At 44.9% G+C, this 24208-nt stretch overlaps 1 protein-coding gene across 1 annotated transcript in view; it reads right to left on the reverse strand.

The window, feature by feature from the left end:
* Wdr27 (WD repeat domain 27) overlaps positions 1-24208 on the reverse strand; it is a 126088-nt gene that overhangs the window by 69256 nt on the left and 32624 nt on the right. The window contains 7 exon segments of the mRNA XM_029568472.1: positions 1048-1169; positions 2409-2506; positions 5470-5606; positions 8056-8177; positions 14394-14483; positions 15920-16017; positions 19590-19667. Of these exon segments, the coding sequence (XP_029424332.1) occupies positions 1048-1169; positions 2409-2506; positions 5470-5606; positions 8056-8177; positions 14394-14483; positions 15920-16017; positions 19590-19667 (745 nt within the window).

Here is a 24208-nt window from a genome sequence, read left to right on the forward strand (position 1 = left end):
CACAATGCCAATGAGAATCCCCACGACATTTTTCACAGAATTGGAAAAAAACCATCCTAAGATTCATATGGAAGAACAAAAGACCTAGGATAGCCAAAACAACCCTGAGTACTAAGCAATGTCAGGGAAATTGCTATACCAGATTTTAAGCTGTATTACAGAGCTGTAGTCATAAAAACAACATGGTACTGGCACAAAAATAGACCCATAGACCGATGGAACAAAACTGAAGACCCAAATATGAGTAAATACAATTTCAGCCACGTGTTATTTGACAAAGGGGCCAAGAATATTAACTGGAGGAAAGACATCATATTCAGCAAATGGTGCTGGCAAAACTGGATCTCCACTTGTAGAAGAATGAAACTAAGCAGCAAGAGAGATCCTGTCTCAAATAAGGTGGGAGGCGAGGACCAACACCCAAAGTTGTCCTGTGACCACATGTATGTGACCATGTGTTCCATGGTACATGTGCACCCTCACACACAAACATGTATGCATAGAGCATATGCACATATTCATGAAAATGTTTTTAAGCACAGCTTTTTCATAGGCCTTAGATGACTTTTTAAGGTAACAAAGCACCTTTGGGACTAAACACCCATTAGACTATTAATTGCAACCTTCAACACAGCTGAGAACATCTTTAAATCATACCCTTGTCAAAGAGGGCAAATGTATCAAACACATTAAGGAAATGCTGTGATTCAGCAACTGTGTCACAATCTACAGGGATGTAACTGCCATTCAGTCCCTCTATTGCATACACATACACACTCATACTCTCCATCCTAGCCTAGGTGGGCACACATCACTAGTCTGTAGACATTGACATGGACCCAAAGCTAATCAAAGGCAAAAGAACAAAAAGTTCCACACACATTATTATAACATCTGCAGCCAAACAAGAAGTTTAACATTCTTTGATGATCAGTAAGCATTAATGTTCAATCTGGCAGCAGCTATAGAATTGCATTGTAATACATTTACTGTTAAACACGTTAAGCACAAAATTTTATAATATCCATATACTGTCTACAAACTTACCTTATTTTGACAGATTTGATGGACAGGCCGTGTATGGGCTTCTGCTATCACAGTAGCACTTCAGCCAGCATTGAGATAAAAAATTCCCATAGTCCTGTCCTGGCCAGCTGTGAGAACCATGTCTGCAGCAATCCAGTTAGGGGTCTCAGTAGTTTCACCCGTGGAGACACAGTTTTACCCATTTTACTACCAAGAAATTTGTGACCTCACAAGACTCAGAAATGGATAATTAATAAAGAATTTATGAAGTTCCAGAGGAAGATTCCACGCAGTTTCACCCCACCTCGCTCTGGCTCCAGAGGGGGCAGTAGGTAGCAGTTGAAGGGACAGCAGAAGGTGAAGAGCATGAGCTCTGCCCTTAGACAGGGCACACGATATGGCTGTGACACACCCTAGTGGAGATTCCACCAATGACAGACATGCACAGTCTGAGCTAAGAATGAGAAGACAGAACCAGCTGTGTGAGGTGCAGCACAGCCCTAACGTAGCTAGTTGTCAGCATAGCTATAGACTCTGTGCCCTGCCTTGTCAACGGTACCTGCCAGACCAGTTCATGTAACCCCAGGATGCCAATAGCAAGTGTGAAAGTTCACTAAGAGAATGTACTAATGTAGAAAGATGACTCAGCAGTTAAGACTGGCTGCTCTTGCAGAGAACCTGAGTTCAGTTCCCAGTACCTACATATGGCAGCTAACACCCATCCTTAATGCCAGTCCCAGGGAATCCAATGCCCTCTTCTGGTCTCAGTAGGCACTGAATGATAAGAGTGTACTTACATACATGCAAGCAAAGCACTCATATACATAAAAAGTAAAAATAAATAAAATTTTTAAAAAAAGAAAATGTGCTACATGACTGTGTTATTCAGTTAATGTAGACTACAAGTCTGGTATGGGCTATAGAGATGGCTCAGAGGGTAAGGGTACAGGCTACTCTTACAGAGGACCTGGGTTTGATTCCCAGAACCCACATGGCACTAACAACCATCTGTAACTCCAGCTCCAAGGGAATCCGGCACCTCCTTCAGACCTCCTCCAGTACAGCATGACACGGGTGCACTTACACACATGCAGGCAATACACTCATATACATAAAATTTAAAAATAATAAATAAAAATTTTTTAAAGTCTGGTGATCTCACCCTGCTGTCATAATCCAGGGTTCTTCTGAGGCACTTCTTACTACTGAGATGAAAGTATTCCCCCTACGATTACTATAAAAGACTCCAAGCTCTATGATGGGAACCATTCATCTGTCCTCAGTGCCCAGCAGGACCCTAGGCTTCTCAAATTCTTAGAAAGGGCTTTGCAAGAGAATGATGCTCAGTGCATGGCATGTTGGCAGACTTGGAGAAAGGATACAGGAGTAAAAGTCATTTACTGCTGACAGACTGGTCACATCTGACCCACTGGTCATCGGGAGCCTAAAAACAGACTTGCACCTGCTCTTTGGTTTATACCTGGAAGAAAAAAGATGACCAATGTTTTTGCTTCTCTCTAATTACTACTAAGCATCCTACATTTAAAAACCTAAAAATGAAAATAGTTTCATATCACTTAGTTGTAACTTATAATACTAAGGGAATGAGTGAACAAATCACTTTAATTTTCCTTTAGGAAAAAATTCCATTTTCCATTAAGAAATTCTAGAGATTTTTTTCCTTAGGAAAGATGCATGAAAACAACACTATCTTATATTGTCCCAGATAACTCACCACCAACTACAAGAAAGCAAGTTTGTCTCTTCACCCTAAAGTAGTTAGACATCCTCTTTTAAGCACTCAACTGATTCTAAAGTGCTAATATTTCATCTTAAATACAAGTCCTTACTATTTTCAGAGCCAGGTAGTGGTGTGAACAGATAACACAAGCATGGGTATTGCTTTAATGGAGACACCATCTTTACCCATACAAATAATTTCCTAAGGCAAAGTAACTGGTAGGCCATTCCAGGAAGTGGCCTGAGCCCAGCAGGGACCATGGCTGGACAAGGACAAGACAACAAGGTACCAAAATAGCCAGGCAGGCATTCCAGAGAAACCAGCCAGGCCCAGGGAAGACACCAACACTGTCCAGCATGAGGACATACATTGTAGAAGTCCTGCAGGTGGTAGAGGGCACTTTCTGGGAAAGCAGCACATCTGAGACTGAAGAGCTCTGGGATGGGACACAGAGCAACAGAACCCAGGAGCAGGCCTCAGGGTTTGGAGTGGCACAGGAGAAGGTGGTACACACAGACAAGAGTATAAAGTCAAGTCTCCAGGGAGGCTTGGAAATAAATGTGTAAGGACAGGATGCAGATCACACAGAAGCCATAATGAAAAACTGCTTAGAATTACACAGAAGGATGCAGAAGAGAAGTTACTTCATCTGGAAAAACACATTAAAACTAGAGAAAGGATGAGGGAAGATCTTCCAGAAAGATGGCCAGGACTGATCTATGCAGCAAGAAAGAAACCTAGAGCGAAGGTCAGGCAGATGATCCAACCAGGTATAAGCAGTCATCCTCCTCAATTGTCTTTCAGAAATAAAAGAACATTTTTCAGAATCCATGACTCCTACTTTTCATTGTACCAACTGGGCTGTATTTTGGATATGTGTTCTAAGCCTGTATCTGCCTAACCAGGTGATCAAATTCTGGAGCCTACAGTGGTGATCACAGTAGAGTGAGCACCGGTGACTTTCAAGACAAAAGTGTCTGGCAGTGAGCTGTTCACCAATGGGCAGAAGTCCTTCCTAGGACCTACTTCACCTGCTTTTGCTACCAGTGCTCCTGACAGGAGCTGCCAATCACAGCAGACAGTGCTTTCTGCTTTGGGATGGGTGGGACGGGATGGAATGGAGTAGGACACAGTAGATGGGATGGGACAGAGGAGGGTTCAGTGGGTGAGATGGGGTGGGTTGGGATGAGAGGGGTATGAAAGGCTGGATCCCACTCTGATCCTGGAGAATGCAGGATGGTTCTGACACTACAAATCTGGCCCAACACATGGTTCCAAGGTACACAAACAGGAAATTGGTACCTCCCCACCCCAACTCAGGTCATTTTGCCCTGCTAAGATGAGGTAATGTGTCCTGCCCATAACGACTAACAGACTAAGCAGAAATATAGCATCAGCATCCAAGAGTCTGAATTAACTCCAACAGGACATGTTGTAAATCACTCATGAGGGTACATTTACCTCTGCTTTTTAGCAACTTTGCACTCAGAACAAAAATGAAATGTTTTCTTTTTAAGATGGCAAATGTTGAAGGAAAAACCAAAAGTCTGTCCTTATATAAGCTGGGCGTTGTAATGAATTACCTTCCAGACATTTTAAATATAAAACTGTACTAAAACAATTCTTGGTTTAAATATCAAAAAATTCTCATTATTATTAAATATTCTTCTAGGTAACATATTAATGTTTGCATTGAATTAGACAATGTGAATATACCACTGTTTAACTATACATGAAAATGTCTCGGTGTTTCTACATAACAGCTACCTCATGAACAATCTTGGCATTAATCTTTCTACCTGTCCATGGCTATTTCTTTAAGATAAATGTCTAAAGGAGGAATACAGAGTCAGAGATGGGCATGCCCTCAGAACATCTCTTGCAAGACTGACGTTAACTCCTGCTCCTGTGGAGCCCTGTAAAGACACACACCTTTTTTTAAAAAAAAATTATTATTTTTATTTTGTGTATGCGTGTATTGCCTGCACGTAAGTGCGCCTGTGTCATACAATGCCCCGCGAGGTCAGAAGAGGCTGCTGGATCCCCTGGAACTGGAGTTACGGACAGTTGTTAGCTGCCATGTGGGTGCTGGGATTCAAACCCGGGTCCTTCTGCAAGAACAACCGGTGTTCTTAACTGCTGAGCCATCTCTCCAGTCCCATGACACATACTAGCTTTATCACTGTACAATTTTCCAAATAAACAGAAGGAAAGGTATTTCATGGCAGGTTTTCTCTGCCTTCCTTTGACAACCTCAAGTATTAAGGATACTTTCTATTCTAACTGGGTAAGAGCACATTTATTTATCGTTATAAATCTTTGGCTAGTTTTCTACTAGAGAGTAGTAGTATCTTCTTACTTATTTGTAAAGATACACCAGTTATAGACAACCTCTTGTGTATCATGAATGTTATAAAAATATACTCAGACTTTCCTTTTGCTGCCTCACAAGCCTAACATTGTCGCAAAGTGACTTACATCAAAACCCACAGGAGTAAAAGGAACAAACAAAATAAGAGCAAAGAGAGACATGATTTTAAATCTTGGAAACAAAGGGGTGTGTGCTAATCCTAGGGAAATTAAGAAGCTGATATCTAACCCCACCCTCCAAATGTTTTTTCAAGTTTAGGATTTTAAAGTATGTAACTCTGAGGATGGAGATGGGAAAGAACTGAAAAGTGGGCTGGGAGGCGGAGAGCAACCTACCTTCGAATGTCACCCTGCAGGGCTCAAGGGGGCACTTTAGCAGCCGGAACTCAGGGCCGGAGGACAACAGTATGAAAGTGTCCGTGTGGTAGAGCTGTGCAGATGGTGCCTGTTTGGGGAGCGACTCTGGGCCCTGTAAAGCAGACCAGCTGTGAGCAGGCTGCAGTGCACTGCGTGACATGGCAGCACCGTCACACGCAGCTTCTCTCCTGCACTCATCCCTCTTCCTGTCCCCACTGTGAATACACACTTCATCACAGCCAACTCCATGGCTATTTCTGCCTACTTGATTCCACTGCTAAAGAAGCCACATGATTAAACTTTCTGTAGTAAGCCATTTGAATTCTGCCCATTTACCAGCTCTAAGATGAAAGAAAATTAAAAATATGAGGGGTGGGATTTTGAGACAGGGTCTCACCATATAGCCCAAACAGAGCCCAAGCCTCTGATTTACTGGAGGATTCTCTTGCCTCAGCCTCCTGAGGCAAGGATTACAGACATGATTTACCATGTCTGACTCAGAAAATTGAAAAATTGAGGTAAATAAAATGTATTAAAAATCAAGGATTTACTAGTGCTAAAATTTAGAACCTGATTTGAAGCATGGTGCTGGGTGTCTACTACCAACTTTGCATGCTGTGGTCAGCCTGGCCCAGACACCAGCACTGCAGCTCTGAACAGAGCCCTTTCCTCTGGTGCTACCTGAGACCTTCCCACAGAGGGCAGGCCTTGACTGACGGACCTTCCCACGGAGGGCAGGCCTTGACCAACGGACCTTCCCACGGAGGGCAGGCCTTGACTGACGGACCTTCCCACGGAAGGTAGGCCTTGACTGACGGACCTTCCCACAGAGGGCAGGCCTTGACTGATGGACCTTCCCACAGAGGGCAGGCCTTGACTGATGGACCTTCCCACGGAAGGTAGGCCTTGACCGATGGACCTTCCCACAGAGGGCAGGCCTTGATTGACGGACCTTCCCACGGAGGGCAGGCCTTGATTGACGGACCTTCCCACGGAGGGCAGGCCTTGACTGACGGACCTTCCCATGGAAGGTAGGCCTTGACTGACGGACCTTCCCACGGAGGGCAGGCCTTGACTGACGGACCTTCCCACAGAAGGTAGGCCTTGACTGACGGACCTTCCCATGGAGGGCAGGCCTTGGAAGGTAGGCCTTGACTGACGGACCTTCCCATGGAGGGCAGGCCTTGACTGACGGACCTTCCCACAGAGGGCAGGCCTTGACTTACCGCCCTTCCCACGGAGGGCAGGCCTTGACCGCCGGACCTTCCCACGGAGGGCAGGCCTTGACCGACGGACCTTCCCACGGAGGGCAGGCCTTGACCGCCGGACCTTCCCACGGAGCGCAGGCCTTGACCGACGGAGCTTCCCACGGAGGGCAGGCGTTGACCGCCGGACCTTCCCACGGAGCGCAGGCCTTGACCGACGGAGCTTCCCACGGAGGGCAGGCGTTGACCGCCGGACCTTCCCACGGAGCGCAGGCCTTGACCGACGGACCTTCCCACGGAGGGCAGGCCTTGACCGCCGGACCTTCCCACGGAGCGCAGGCCTTGACTGACGGACCTTCCCACGGAGGGCAGGCCTTCACCGACGGACCTTCCCATGGAGGGCAGGCCTTGACTGACGGACCTTCCCACAGAGGGCAGACCTTGACTGACGGACCTTCCCATGGAGGGCAGGCCTTGACCAACAGACCCACTTACCCTTCCAGTCTTTTCAGCATATCCAACACAGAAAGCAACTTGTGAGGCGCACATGCCATAGCCTGTTGGAGTAGACAATGCATTCAACATGCCAAGCCTGACCAGCATTGCAGCCTAGCACCCAGCCTCTACAGGATATAGGCCATCAGGCCAAGTGAGCATGTGCTGCCCAACATTACCAGAGAGCATCCTACTCATGGGTCACTAGCCCAGGAAAAGGTCAAAGTTCAAAGTACAGTTTCTATCACTTTCACACAAAGTTCTCTCTGAGTATTAAACCCATAGGAAAAACACCAACATTTATTAGATCTCACCACTTCTTTTGGGTTAGGTTCCAATTCACTAGGTCCTCATTCTATGTGTTGAGATGGAGTTTTTACCATTTCTCTTTCTTTCCATCTTAGTAGTGAGATTTCAGTGATCTTCACTTCCAAATACCCTCACATATATTCATTAAAAAAGCCATTGCACTTCTACACAGAACACCCTCCTGTGTATCACTGTTATCTCTATGGTATCATGCTGAAATAACATGCAAAGCTATCCAAGTATTTTAGTATGGAATTTTTGCCATTTTCAGACTACCATGTATGGGCATTATTAACTGTATGTGTCTATATACATGTCACATAGCAAGAGTATGGTATCCTGCGTAATGAACACATGCATTTCATGCATGGATACAAGTAGACAAGAAAATGTCTTGCCATCCATAATTTCTGCTTCAGTGAGGCAACTCCCCCTTTATAACCATTATTAGTCTCATGCTAAAGAGAGACAGCTGTGACTTTCACAGCTCAAAACTATGCAGCAGTTTAATATCACTGCCCACCATGACAAACAGGCTCATGGACACGTTACCAAAAGCAACGTGAGCTCCATCCTACGAACTGACCACACCCTCAGTGTCTGGTCCCAGCCTACAGACAGCAACCACTTCTTGTCATGGCTCCAGCAGACAGTGCTCACAACTCCATTGTGACCTAAGGACACAGAATAAGAGGGAAACCAAGGAGAGTGCCTGCTGCACTTCCCCAGGCAGGCCAGGGCCGCCTCTTGAGAAATAAGGGTGCACCTGGAGGCATCCCTTCCTGTGATGTCAAGGGGCCAGGCCCAGGGTCAGATGGCCTTGCACTAAAGAAGGCCTTTCTAAACTCTTACTATTTTTTTTTTTTTGGTCTTTTTGAGACAGGGTCTCCCTGTAGCCCCAGCTGGCCTGGAACTCACCATGTAGACCAGGCTGGCCTGGAACTCACAGAGATCCACCTGCCTCTGCCTCCTGAGTGCTGGGATTAAAGGCGTGCGCCACCACGCCCGGCAACTCTCATTTCTTAAAGGATGAAATGTGATTCTGTGTATGAGAATTTCTAAGACATTATAAGGAACAGTATTCTAAAGAGAATACAGAAATCTGTGGACCCTCTGATAATTTACCAGTATTTTAAAGAGCCTTTTTTCTTTTTGTAGTAAAGGGAAGCCAAAAGGACTCACTGAAGGCTCTACGTGCACCCTGATCAGTTGCTCTGACCAATCTGGAGAGTCCTGGCTAAACACAAAATGGCCGTTTGGACATGGTTTTGTTGTTGTGTGGGTTTTGTTTGGTTTGGTTTTTGTTGTTGTTTTGTTTCTATGAGACACGGTCTCACTGTGTAGCCCTAGAGGGCCTGAAACTCTCTATGTAGACCAGTCTGGCCTGAACTCAGAGATTTGCCTGTCTCTGCCTCCTGGGATTAATGGTATACGTCACCACACCTGTCTTGGTGTGATTTCTACAGGTGCTAGCACATTTGTGTACATGTGCACGTGACACCAACACCCACTGAGTGAACCACAGGCAGACCAGGACTAACTTTCACTGTCTACCGGAGTTTTCAGTTCTGTATGCCTCACTGCCCAGCCTCTTTCTGATCAGGGACACACTGTCTCCTGACCGCATCTTGACCTCAGCCTCTCAGACGCAAACTTGAAACAGTCTCCTTAGGTCACAGCCACCTGAGTGTTGTGAGAGGCCCAAGAGCCCAAGGACCCACAGAAGCGAACTTGGAGACAGCATCATGAGCTCCTCCATGGGACAGCAAAGTGGAAAGAGGCAGACAGGAGCTGGAGGCTGCCCTATGTCAGGCATGCATTCAAGGTTCACTGAGAAATTGTATTTCACCTCACGGTGCACTATGCGACAAAACTACAGAGTAAAGAACCACAGCTCCGAGAAGCATCTTGCCAAGCAGGAACCTCCTACTCAGGCTGGTCTCTGCATAGGAACTGCACATGGTGACTGAAAGGACAGTCGCTGAATCAGGTATCACCAGAGCAGACCGGTCAGAAAACCACCAAAATAAAAATGGAGAACCAGAAAGGATTTGTAAGTGTGTAAGTCAGCTCTGAAACAGGACCTCAAGGCACAGAGCAATAACACAGTCTATTGCCGCAGCCCTTGATTATCTCCCAGAACTTGAAGATAAGACCCTATTGCTGAAGACAGGACATGCTTTGGACACAGGATTTGGAACTGACCTGGAAGCCTCCTTCCTGAAGATTAGCTCTCTTAGTTTTATAGGATATTATGCAAGCTGCTAAGGGAGAAAAAAAAAACAATCAATGGCCTAACCCCAGCTTTAAAGTTAACGACCACAACAATGACAGGCACAGCAAACTATAGTGGTGCAATAGTGGCACTTTTACCTTGGGAGTAATCAACAGCTATCTAATTGGACGTAAAGCCCACTCAATGGGAAGGAACTCATGAGTGGCACTGTATATATAGCCAAATACATATGACTAGAAGACCCTAAAGCAAACCCTACACTAGGGTGGGGTGACTACCCTATCACATCCCTAGACAAATTTAATTTCTTACTGAATGCTAAATATGGGTCCTTATATTTACAGACAAGAATACCAGTCACCACTCACCAAAGAAATTTCTTTTTGGAACAGATGGAGACTATTACAGAGTTCCACAAGTGGTCACACACAAAGAATAAGTGTCTGTATGGTGCCCTGCCCTAAGTGACACATCTACAATGGAACCTCTATATCTAAGGCTCATGGGACACAGTGGAACAGGGGAAGAGAGATACTAACACATCTCTCAACTCTCACTAATGAAGCTTCTTCATGAAACATAGGGCAATGAACACAGAAGACCACAACTGTCCAAAATGTGGAGAATAAGAGACTGCAGAGTGTGTGTGTCCCTATATTAAAACTCACCTGTGCTGGCTAGCTTTAGTGTCAACTTGACACACCTGGGTTGAGGAGCCTCAATTGGGGAATTGACTCTATTGGACTGGCCTGTGGCCATGTCTGACGGGCATCTTTTTTATTGTTGAGTGATGTGGGAGGGCCCAGCCTACTGTGGATAGTACCACCTCTGGGCAGGTGGGCCTGTGTTGCATAAGAAAGCAGGCTAAGCAGGGGCCAGGGGAGCAAGCCAGTAAGCAGAGTTCCTCCATGGCTTGTGCTCCGGCTCCTGCCTCCAGGCTCCTGCCCTGAGTTCCTACCTTGGGCTCCCTGATGAACTGCGACCTGGGAGTTGTAAGATGAATAAACCCTTTCTTCCCCAAGTTGGTATTGGTCAGAGTGTTTTGTCACAGCAATGAAGAAACAAACTAAGACATGACCCATCCAGGACTCAGGGACCATTGCAGAAGAGGGGGCAGAAAGACTAAAAGCCAGGGGTGATGCATGACCATAAGAAAAAACAGTCTTCCAAGTTTCTGGAAATTTGCTCATATGAACTTCCAGCAATGTTGACAACATGCAAAGACCCATGTAAACTCAATCAGACAAAAAGCCAGCATAAAGCTGGGGAAACATGCAGCAGGCCCCAACCTTGGCCAAAGAAATATTGACAGCTTTTCACTGCTGGGTGAGGGAGAGTTGGTCTCCTAGGGAGTGACCCTAGATAGGCTGAACAGGCTCCAGGGGATGAACTCACACCAAGGGACATCTGGGTATGCAAACTTGACTTACTAGGTCTTAACATATATAACAGAACACATGAAATCCTATGGTCAGGCTATGGAGGTTGCTATGGAGGAGAAGGGATCCAAATATGATTAAGATGCATTGCATAAAATGCACAAAAATTCAATAAAAATATACATTGAAACAAATTTAACAAGCAGAAAATATGTGAAATGGCTTTGCTGCCCTCTTGTGTCAGGTTCTGGTAGTTTTCACAAAAGTGCTAAGGACCTTTCAAAAGGCTCAAGAATTCACCAGGGTTGCCAGCAACCAAAAGCAGCAAGAAAATAAAGCTGTGACTGTATCCATAGTACACAAGAATCTGAGCTAACACCACTGAGCACCAATCACATCTGATAGTCACAGTCACACTGCCACTGGAATGGCATTGGCTTACAGCTGCCCTGGAAATGGGACACACCTGAGCACCCTTACCTAATGACCACACTTGTACAACCCTGTCCCTTCACATCCCTCAGATTCCAAACAAGGACGTTTAGATCCACCTCCACCCCCAACCACAGGTAGAGAGACTGAGAGGAGCAGGTGGAGCGATTCTACCAGAGTTCAGATTTCTGAAGCAGCTGATGATTCGGTCAAGGCCAGAACATTCTTCTTACACTCTGGCCTCTACTCACCACAGCATCAGCTGTCCTCCCAGACTGCAGCCAACTTGACTTTGAAAGTCAGCACAAGCAACAAACAAAGCAGAATTATGGACAGATGCCCTCACCAGGGCCCAGAGCTATAGTCTAGTCCTTTACTACATCTCAGAGGACCCGGGACTGGCCTTCTCACTCCCAGGACAGGACCAGCAGATGCTTATGGACTGAATGACAGCATCTCCCCTTCTGAGACTGCACATGAATGATCTACTGTGGTGTTGTGGCACATGGCATGCAAATTACTGAGGTGAACACAGAGGTCCCTATAGAGCCAAGGACTCCATACCATCAACTAAGTGATATGACCACATGGAACCACATCCAGGCTCCTTCGTTCCCCTCTTCCCAATTTCATTATTATAAAGTATTTTCTAAAGATGATATTCCAAGAGCCAAGCACAAAGGCTTTATGTTCTTCATGGGACAGCACTTTCCCAAGTATATTTGACCAACCACATAGCCATGTGAACATCAATGTCTCACAGCTGCCCGGCAGGTGGGCCACACCTAGGGAGCTTCTTCAGAGACAAAGAACAGAATTAAGGGAATTATGACATGTGGCGCTATAGGCCTCTTCTCTCCAGGATGGGGGCTTTGCTCGAGAAAACTGTGCATGTGGGACAGACACAGCCACAGGAAATAGGGCCAGAGAGGGTGGCCCCACTAAGAGACAAGGGGTAACTTGGTAGGGCTCAAGAAGGTTGGACCTCAGAAAATGAAGCGCGACACTTGGATTTAACGTCATCCTTTGTAAATATCATCACATTTTATATAATTCCATAATCTTCAATGACATCTTAGCTGGGGTTAGCTGTCTGAAACATGTGATCCAAACCCAACCATTATATCCTTCACTCTTGGCAAGCTCAGTCCATGGTAATGGGGTTGAGTCCTTCCACTGTGCCCCACACATGGAGCAGAAGCAAGAGAACTGAGACCCATAATCCATCTATGAAACAAATTTTGTGGCCTCATTCAAAACTCCGAAGCACAAACATCAAAGTCCCTTTCAGGTTAAGAATGCTTGTCATCTGTAGTTTCCAGGCCAGGTATCAAGGGTCTTGCCTTGAGTGACCGTGGGGTCCTCAGAGAGAAAAGTTCAATTTACACTTGTATAATTTGTGACAGTAACACAAACACCCACTGATCTGTTCAGTGGTGCTGAGAAACCAACTGCAGCTTCAAAACAGAATTGCACAACTACTGAGCAGAGACACAAAGTGAGGTGATGTGCTGTAACAGCAAAGGCTGCTTTCCCGAAACAGACAGCAAGGGGGCTTTGCTATTTTTATTTATAGCTGGAGATTTTCACACACACATATGCTGTGCTATGACACACCAACCCTCGACTCCCTCAGCTCTTCTAGTACGCCTACCACCTCTTCTCTCCGAACCTCCCCACCCCTGCCAAACTTCATGCAAGGATTTTTAAGGATGAGTTTAAATGAGTTTCAATCTGCCACATTTTCTTCTGTCAAAAAGAAGCCCTTTTCCTAAGAATAAGAAACACACCCATCTGCCTCCTCTCAACCCAGCGATTATTACACCACTGATCAATCCCAGAAAGACACCTGCCCTGAGGCTCCCTGAATATACTTGGTGACTTTCAGTAGTCGCCTGGAGGAGCCACAGAATGCAGGGGGTACAGGGGCAGAAGCTGGGCGAGGTGAGGAAGAGAAGGGCTGCAGTTAAAAGGGTGCACCACAGTCAAAAGAGAAAGTGCTCCATCCCCAGGAGCCAAAGTGCTGCCCTGGATACCACAGGGATCCTGATGCAGGCTAGACACCTCAAGTTAAGCCAGAGTCCCACCTTACCTGGACCAGAGCTTATGATCCCAGGCATGGCCTCACAGGGTCTTGGCCTCACCACCTTCCTGGTATATCATCTCACACCCATGTCTGTGCTTCACAATCCTCAGGCAACTCGAGACAGTGTCCAGTGTTGCACAGGTACCATACACAAAGGCAAATGGACTACCAAAGAGTTTTGTGTGTATATGTTTGTATTCAGTAAAAATATCTAGCAAGTGTAAGTTTCTAAGCAAACAGGACCAGAATCTAATGAAGAGCTAAAGATTCCTGGCTTAGGAACTAGGAACACACACATGTCAGAGTTAGAAGCTGGCTCAGTGGTAACCTAAACTTGCTGCTCTCATCTCAGTTTACTTTCTTAGAAATGTCATTACCTATTGCACTTACTAAAACACCTATTACAAACCCTACTAAATTTCAAAATACATCTCAAAGATATCTTTTTGTTAAATTAATTAAACTTATTTCAGCTCTGTAGGACTGGATTTCTTTCATACCTAAAACCTTTCAAATAGTCTGGCTTTTGCCCATGAGGGCCCTGGCCAGAGCTACTGTGTTATTTCAGCGAGGCTACGCACTGGGGAGGGCTCAGGCTCCCCAACACCTGATTCAGTAGCTCCATCATCCTTTTCCCTGAGCCCAAGCCTGGCTCTGAGCCACTGTGCACAGGAGACTGAAGTCCAGTCAGCTGCCGACAACTAGGGTCCACAAGACCATTCCTCTCTCACATTCTGTTTCTCAAGAATAAGATTACCTGAAAAAGTGGCAGGTGTTCCAAAAAGACCAGCACCAAAGACCAGGAAAAGATGATTGGCTAAGCCACAGGCCAACCGCCGACCTTCACCTGTTTAAAAAAAAATAAACACCCCTCATAAAATCAGAACCTGGGAGTCCCAGTGGTCAGTCAACAAAGTGGATAATAATGTTCAGGTAAGCGGAGAATCATTTTCTTAGGTAGTGAGGAATCTGAAGCAGCACATAACAAGGCTCACTGACCTTGTCAGCCTGAAGGGAGAGTCTGCCGGGTGCCAAGCCCTGAGCCAAGTCCCCATCAGGACCTCACATGATCTCCCCAAACCTCAAGCACAGATGCCAATGGGGTCATTCCAGCTTCTGCTCACAGAAGAGGAACAAAAAGAACAGAGTTGAGCCCTAGGTTTCAGGGCTGCTGCCCAGTAGGAGCTGGGAACCTATGATCCCCGAACACTATGCCAGGTCTGCCTTGCCCAATAGGTTGGCTAAGAGGTATATTCAGCTGTGCAGTTATATTTGATTAAATATTATCAGGACTGGAGAGATTTCTCAGTGGTTAAAAGTACTTGTTGCTTTTGCAAAGGACCCAGATTAAGGTCCCAGCATGCACATGGCAGTTCACAATCACCTGTAATTCCAGTTCCAGGAGATCTGATACCCTCTTCTGGTCTCCACAGGCACCAGGCAAGCACACAGTGCACATACATGCATGGAGGCAAAATACTCATACACATAAAATAAAAATAAATAAATGTGATTCCCCCAAAACTGGGTAGATATAAATCATAGATTTAATCCACAATGGTCAAAGCTGAGGATTTTTACCAAAGGTGCTAATGTATAAAAGTATAGCAAACATCAGAAAGATATTTACTGATAGCGCTACATTTTCAAAAATTACTTGGCTAGAATTATATGAAAAGTACAGTTAATTTAACTTAGCAGAGCTGTAAACTATGTTAACTTTAGATGATCCACAAAAAAATGCTTTGAAGGGGTCCAGGCAGGCGGAGTCTGGCAGTCTGGACCTGCTCCCATAAAACCACGGCCTTCACAGCCCCCACTCCACTTCTTCCAGACCTAACTAAGAAAACATGAGGTCCCAGAAAAAACGGCTTGGAAGGTGGGAGTACAGCGGCTGCTGGGGCGGTCAAGAGCTGCTCAGCCCTATGGGACAAGGACCGGCTGAAGAAGGGACACAGCTCATAGGCCAGCGTCAAGGCCTCATACTGCCTGGGAGGCCACATCCCCAGCCCCTGTCTATAGAGAGCCATCCTGACAGGCTCCTGGATGAAGACATTATCATGGAAAGTGTGTACGTGTCACCCTGTCAGCATCGCAGGAAGGAAGTGCTATGTTGCAGAACCTGACCCTTGTCAAGTACAACTGCAGCTCCCTTTACTCCTGACCCAAACCATGCCAGGAGACATCAGTAGTGAGACCTTCAAAAACAACTTTGCCTGGGGGCAGTGGACAGAATCTGGTCATAGATGAAAGGAGCAAATGCTTCCAAGGGGCTTGACCTACCTGAGAACTGCAGACAGTTCATTGCCACGGGCTCCTGGGCCATAGCAACCTGCCTGCTGAGCTTGTGGGGCAGGAAACTCTCCAAACAGTATTTGTCACTTTAAGGAAGGTCACAGAAGTCAAGATAATTTCAAGTGTGAGTTAGAAAAAAAACAAACTAGAAATAAAGAACATTTCCCTCTACTCACACATATCCATTTATAAACTTGAAAATCTATATAAACTCTTAAAATCACAACTCTTTAAAACATTTGTATTCCATATTGTCAAAGACATATGTCTTTGCAGGTGCATATGTGTGTGTGAGTGCAGGGGCACGTGTGGGGAGGGTTAATGTACACATGTGTGCATGTACAAAAGGAGACCAGAGGTCAAATGTCAGACATCAGTCCTCAATGAACTACTGGGATCTTCCTGTCTCCTCCCTCAACACTGTGGTTATAGGTACTCTTAACCAGCTTTTATGTGGGTGACAAGGGTTCAAAATCAAGTCCTTCTGTTTATATCACGAGCCCTCTTGCCCATGAACCATCCTCGAAGCCCCTGGCTTCATATTCATATGGACTGTTATCATAATACTAACTATAGGTGCTCCTCAGCTTCCAGCAGGGGTCATGACTAGGTAAATCCATCAAAAGCTGAAAATATCCTAGGTCAGAAATACATTTTATGTACCTACCCAGAGACCTTTGGGGTTCAACCTCACCTACTATGAGTTCATCTAAACACTCTCATGAACCCACACCATGCCAATCACCTAACACAAATTCTGTTCCATAAAAGCACTAAATATCCACGTAATGTGCTGAACACCTGGATCCAAAACATACTGGCAACAGTGCCCTGGTGAGCGTGGTAAATGTGGGTCATCTCCCTGAACTTGGAACTGTAGTTCATGCTGATGCTCAGAATCCCAAGAGAGGACCACAGCACATACCACTCACCCAGAAAAGCTCAAAATCCAAATTCCAAAGTAGGTTTCCATTGAGTGGTCATTGCTTTTGTACCCTTGTAAAGGCAAAAACTCATAAATCAAACCATCCAACAGTTGTGGATGACCTGTGTTCAAATAATCTATACTTGGTTTATATCTGCCAAAAATACCATCACATTCTAAAAGAAACCAAGGACGATGGGAAAGGCAAGGGGTGCTGACACTGAAGGCAGCGAAGGAGTGGACAGCTCTGGTCTCTTAGGACGGTGCAGAGGGAGCATGGGCCCATGAATAAGGGTCTCAGCAGCCTGCAGCCTGGGGACCTGTGAGCCATGAAGTCCTGCTCTCCTTGTGGAGTGTGACCTTGGCATTCTGCCCCCTGCGAGGTCCCCATACTGAAAAAAAGACAAGAGCCTGCCTGCTGATGTGGCAGAAATAACAGAAAAGCAAATACCCAGGAAAGACCCAGTTGATATCCTGGATACTCTTCTGAAGCTGGAGCCATTTGTTTATATATTCACATTCAGCAGAAGCTGGTAAGGCTGATTTCTGACACATCTGAGGCCTGCTTCATGAGAAAAAACCTCAATGTCCTTAAAGAACTTAGCCATTTCACTTCTCTCAAGTTCCCACTAGAGCCAAAACCACACAAGTGTCTTGCTCAGTGCATAAAGCAGGCTCCTCACAGGAGAAAAGAGCTCACTGTATAAACAGGGCTCCTCAGCAGAGAAAGTACCACCAAGACCATCAGGGTTTAGGCTGCTGTGTATGGCCCAGAGTCACTGGAAGCACCACATGCTCCATCAGGTTTGACACATTTGCTGCAGGCACATGATTACTTACTGAAGTGGAGACCAGCAGAAAATGAAAGGAAGAAAATGTCAGAGCTGGAGAGATGCCTCAGCGGTTAAGAGCACTGGCTGCTCTTGCAGAGGGCCCAGGTTCAGTTCCCAGCACCCATATGGTGGCTAACGACTGTCCATAACTCCAGTTCCAGGAAACCCAATGCCCTCTTCTGACCTCTGTGGGCATTGCACGACATAGGTGCACTTACATACATGCAGGCAATATACCATAAATATAAAATTAAAAGTATTAAAATTTTAAAAAGGAAAAGGAAAAAAATGCCAATATACATGAGTAAAAATCATACACAGAGTATCAAAGACCATTTAAAATACTCTGAATATACCCCTCTCAACAGAATACAAATGACCAACAAGCACATGAGAAATTCTCACTATCCCAGGTGCCAGGAAAATGCAATAATAAAGAGCTACAATATCATTCCACTCAGTAAGACTACTATCCAAAAACTAACCGATGACAAATGCTGGTGAGGATGTAAGAAACAGGGAATCTTCTCCACTGTTAGCCAGGACATGAATTTGAACAGTCACCATAGAACACAGCCATACGGAGGCACCTCAAAAAACTAAAATTAAAACTACCATATGATCCAGCAATCCACTCCTGGGTATTGAAATGAAACGAAATCATTACCAAAGAGTGATTTGCCTGCCTGTGTTTACTGAAGAACTGTTCACTACAGCTAAGGGTACACAGTCATCCTAGGTTTGCACTTATCACTGAGTGAAGAAAGCATGGTGCCTATGCACCATGGAAAACATCCAGCGATGGACTGCAGTGATGGCTCAGAGGTTAAGGGAAGCTGCTGTTCATTCAGAGGACCCAAGCTCAGGTCCCAGTACCCACATTGGGCTCTCAACAGCCTCTAACTTCAGTTTCACAGGACCTGATGCCCTTTTCTGGATACCACCATACCTGCAATACACTCACATGAACATTCACACACACACACACACACACACACACACACCCCAAAATAAAAGTAAATCTTTAAAAAAGAAATGCAGCCATTAAAAAATAATAAAGTTCTGTCCATCGCAGCAAAATGGATGGAACTAGAGGGTGTTATATTAACTGAAATAAGCCAGACCCAAGACCTCAAATACCATATGTTCCCTTTCTTGTGTGTAAGCTTTAAATGAAATTAAACAGAAAACTGTCCTGGATGTAGAGTAGTGATGACTGGTGGTTGGGTTAGGGTTATGGGAGAGCAGTTGAAGTGGGACAACTTCATCAAGGCACATTGCATATATATATAGAAACATCACATTGAACCTCAGTAATATGTGCAACTGATACATGTCAATCAAAAAAGCCAATGCTCCAACAAGTATTTCTATAGTCATCATGACTGTTTAAATGCAGGTGTGAAGTATGTTAAAATGAGTGTCAAATTTGGTAGCCCATGGTCTGTTTTTCCTACAACATAATCTTAAAGTACAGCCTGAGACAAGCTCAAGATCCCCAAACTCGCTTGTACAGACACTTGGGCACAGAGAGACTTGCAGGTCAATGAGCCAACAATACCACTCAGAAGTAGTGTCTTCACATATCTGGCACTACCACTGCCCCCTCTGCCACCACCGCGACTTGAAATACTTCTTAGGTATGGTTATCAGACACACTGTTTCCAACAACTTCACTTTAGCAATATTTCAGAATTTCAAAACTGGTAACATAGTAAAAAAAAGTAGTATGTCCAAATAATTTTTAAATTTGACCCACATAACATATATCAATGATATATATTCATATTTATGTTCATATTTATACATATGCAATCTTATATGCTTTAAAAATTATGAAGGCACTTGAGTGTTTCTAAGTTACTTCAAGTTTACCTAACACATGCATTCAATCACATACCATTTATAACTGTTCTTGCGTTCTGAAGATCTGTTGTTACTGTACTTCATGTTAGTCTTTGGTGAAAACATAGTTACACTAGAAAGAAAACATAAAAACTGTGTAAACACACACACACACAAATGTACATATCACTCTTGACAATATTCTAAATTTCCTAAGAGATTAGTATTTTACAAGGAAAAACTAAATATGTGTAAACTTACATAAACCCTTTCAGCTGCCTCCCGTTCTTCCTGGCTCCTATCCATCCCTTACCCTACCTCAGAAATGTCACCATGCTACTGACCCTCCTGGATGACCACATCTAACATCCTTGTGGGAAGCGAGCACAGCCGAGCCAGCCAAAGATGGCGCCCTGGCTGGCTGCCAAACCTCGTGCTGTTTACTTCAACTCTTGGCTGATTGCCAAGGCTCGTGATTCCCGCTTGTTTACTCCAAAGTATGGTGAGCCCAAACAGGTGCTGCCAGCCTGATGATCTTGCTACGTGGCTAACGAGCTGCACTCTGCCTGGCCGCTGCACGTGTGTGAGCCCTGATTGGTCCTGACTGGGGGAAGGGCTGTTGGAAACGCTATATAAAGAGCTGATGTGTGTAATAAGGGCCAGACGAGGGTATCAGATATACTGGAACTGTAGTTTAGGGTGGATGTTAGCCACCATGTGGGTGCTGGGAACTGAACAGTGTTCTTGGGAACAGCAGCCAGTATTCTTAATCACTGAGCCATCTCTCCAGCTCTAAGTCCACACTTTCAGTGCCCCTTCCCCTGCACTTTCTCCTTAGCACTTAACTTCTAATGAGCTGATATGATTTTTCATTGTGCATGCCTCCACCAACTAGAATCCAAACGCTAGCATTTCTGTCCCTTGTGTGCATTCCTGTGTCCCTGAGCAGCTAAAGCAAACAGCACATGGGTCACAATACATCTATGTATAAGTGGATCATTACAAAAGCCTAGTCTCAGCTGAGCATGGTAACTCATGAGTCTATGGCAAGGGACTGCCCTGAGTTCAAGGTCAACCTGGGCTACATAATGAATTCTAGGGCAGTTTGGGCTGCAGAGTGAGACCCTGTTTCAAAATAAAAACCAAAAAAGAAAAAAAGAAAGAGAGAGAGAGAAAGAAAGAAAGAAAGAAGAAAGAAAGAAAGAAAGAAAGAAAGAAAGAAAGAAAGATAGATAGATAGATAGATAGATAGATAGATAGATAGATAGATAGAGGTAGATAGATGATAAATAATGATTGATGATAGATAATAGATGATTGATGATAGATAATAGATAATAGATGATAGCTAGATAGATGATAGATAGGATGATAGATGATAGAAGACAGATATAGATAGATGGATAGATAGAAGATAGATAGATGGATGATAGATAGATATAGATGGTAAATAAATGATTGATGATGAAGTTAGGACCACAGGTAGTGGTGAAGAGAAAGTTAATTGCAAATATGGGAAACGTACAGAGTAAGCATGAACTTAAGAATATTTGAGAATATGGGAAATGTACAAAGTAAGCATGAACTGTATTATCAGATTAAAAGGGTTTTGGAGGAACAAGAAATTGAAAAACTGTATCTTTGAAATTATAAACCTAAAACTTTGTTGAAATTCATTAAGGTGTATCCACAATACTTAACACCCAGTGATTGGCAACAGTTGTGTAGAGCAGTATTGTCAGGAGGTTATTATCAGGAGGTTATTATCTATTATGGAGAGGAGAGTTCCAAGAGCAGGCTCTACAGGTGGCCAGCGTTAGCGCAGGTGAGGGGAGCTGTTTGTGTTTTTCCCCCAGGTGCTGAACTGAAATTGCACAGAAGCAAAAGAGGTTTTGGAATAACAGCAGCTATCATTAGCATAGCCATCATTTCTACTGCTGCCATCGCTGCTAGCATCGCCTGTCTCAGACTGCGGTTACAGCTTCCACAGTTGAGAAGTTAGTGAAGTCCTGCAAACTTAGAACTCAGTGTAACATACAACTTGGACTCATGAACTTAAATCAACAAACTGCCTTGTTACAAGAACAAGTTGATGCCCTTTGGGCTAAGTAACAGCTAACATGTTCTCATTTCTTTCATCATATTTGTGTTACCCATTACCATGTACAAAATGCCAATACTGTAAAACAATTGATTGCCTTATTGAATGCCTTCCTTAAGAGATCATGGAAGGTAAACTTTGCAAATTTTATTAAGGTTCTTGCTTAACAAATTGTATAGTATTGATGCCACAGGCCCGCTTCCTCCGGGCATGTTGAATTTGGTAAATCATGTTTGTTAGATAAAAGTGGCAACAAATAACACCCGAGTAGAGATTGCCACTGTGCAGCAGTGGCGGGAGGCTATGTAGGGCACCTTTAGCCTTAAGAATAGGGGGCCATGGCTTTTGGGAATTCCTGCCGGTTGCTGCTTGTGTCTGTATGGTGTGTGTGTGTGAGAGATGCGGCAGCAAACAGCTCACCAACAGCAAAAGCTTGCACAGGCTATGGCTGCCTTAGAGAAGGGCAAGTCACCTCCGCATTTGGCTAGACGTGCTGGACCGGTAGTCAATGACGGGTACGACCCTCTCATTTGCATACCAACCTAAGGCAGACCGACAACCATGATGTTGCCGAGTTGATGACGGGTAAGGATGCCAAGTGAAAGAGGGAAACCTAAGCCAGGCACGGTCCCTTGGCCTCCCTTGGTTTATTAAAACAAAAAGGGGGAGATGTGGGAAGCGAGCACAGCCGAGCCAGCCAAAGATGGAGCCCTGGCTGGCTGCCAAACCTCGTGCTGTTTACTCCAACTCCTGGCTGATTGCCAAGGCTCGTGATTCCCGCTTGCTTACTCCAAAGTATGGAGAGGCCAAACAGGTGCTGCCAGCCTGATGATCTTGCTACGTGCCAAGGCTCGTGATTCCCGCTTGCTTACTCCAAAGTATGGAGAGGCCAAACAGGTGCTGCCAGCCTGGTGATCTTGCTACATGCCTATGAGCTAGATTCTGCCTGGCCGCTGCACGTGTGTGAGCCCTGATTGATACCGGCTGGGGGGAGGGCTGTTGGAAACGCTATATAAAGAGCTGAAGTGTGTAATAGGAAGAATGAGCAGCATCATAGTGGGTGAGATAATGAAGAGACTATAAGAGAGAATAAAGGAAGAAAAAGAAACAGAAGCTTGAACCTCACCTTGGTGTCTGTGTCATCTTTCCTGGACTCTGCTGGACAGAGTCCCGGCTCGCGACACATCCTGATCAGCCAAAAGTCCCAGGGTAACATCAGGTCACCATGCCTGGCAAGACACCCAGCCCTGGCCTCCCATATCATCCAGTGCAGATCTTCAGAGTCTGTGCTCAACCTCACAGGTGAAAATGCTGCACCATTTTTTTCTGAGGCATGAATTTAGAATTCATCCATTCAACCATCATCCCTTCAGGGGGTGTCATCTCTGGACTATGTTATCATCTATGAAGTTCATGCTCAAAACTATGTGATTTAACTAGGGGGGAAAAATCACATACTGTTTTAAATTTCCAATTTTGTGTTGGGCTGCACTCACAGCTGTCCTGGAGCCCATGTGATTGGTGGGTCAGAGGGTGGATGCCTCTGACTAACTCATCCTTCCATCTATTTATCTGTCTCTCCACCCAGGGATCACGCCGCCTTCCACCCCCCTGTCATCCATTCATTCGTGAGTTCCATTTGAGGGTCGGAGGTGCCAAGTGCTGCTCTGAGAATAGAGGTTTACAGAACATATAAGAAGTAATACACCATCCACACCTGTCACTGGGCAGAGAGAAAGCATGAGGCAGGAGAGAGATGAGAATGGTCATGGAACTGCAGCTGCATGGAGGGCAGCCTCAATCAGGTGCCTGGAGAAAGCCTGGGCAGGGCCTTGTGGCTCAGGTGGAAGTGGGATGGGTGGGAGAGGTGAAGTGGAAGCACCAACCGGGAGAGGTAAGAGACCCCATCAAAAATCCGTCATGTGCTCTGTGTGCAGGGAGTCCTTGAGGCTCCAGACACAAGGACCACTTTACAGTGTTCAATCACACACAACATCTACCTTTGAGATAAGAACGTGGTGTGACCACACACTATAAAGAAAAGGCAATTTGCCTTTGAGAAATTTGAGGCTTTTGAAGGACTGTGGTAGTTTCTCCAAGTAACATGCTTTATATTTCCTGGTCTATGGACAGCCCCACAGTTAGACATGCTCTCGGGTTTTGAATATCCTGAGTTTTAATCCCCTGACACAGGAACAAATCTGTTCTACTCAAAGGTATGTGGTCAGGCCTTAGCGGACCACATCATTTTAAAACATCACCTCCCTTAATGACATAAATAGGCTGAAGGAATTCATGTCCACAAAACCAGCCCTTCAGAGAGTTCTGGAAGCAATACAAAGAGCTGAAGAAAGGAATGACTATACCCAAGGGGTTGCAGAAAGAAATCCAATGAAGGTATAACTGTGGAAAAGTACAGCTATATCAAGAATGTAAACAGAAATAAAAATGACAAGTTTCAATACTCATCTTTCATTAATAACTTTAAATATTAAAAGACTGAACTCCCCAGTCAAAAGACACAGATTAGATGAATGGATTAAGAAACAAAACCCAACTTTTTGTTGTCTGCC

Source organism: Nannospalax galili, unplaced genomic scaffold (assembly GCF_000622305.1).
Source record: "Nannospalax galili isolate Female #2095 unplaced genomic scaffold, S.galili_v1.0 scaffold60, whole genome shotgun sequence".
In the NCBI taxonomy this organism is placed as follows: domain Eukaryota; kingdom Metazoa; phylum Chordata; class Mammalia; order Rodentia; family Spalacidae; genus Nannospalax; species Nannospalax galili.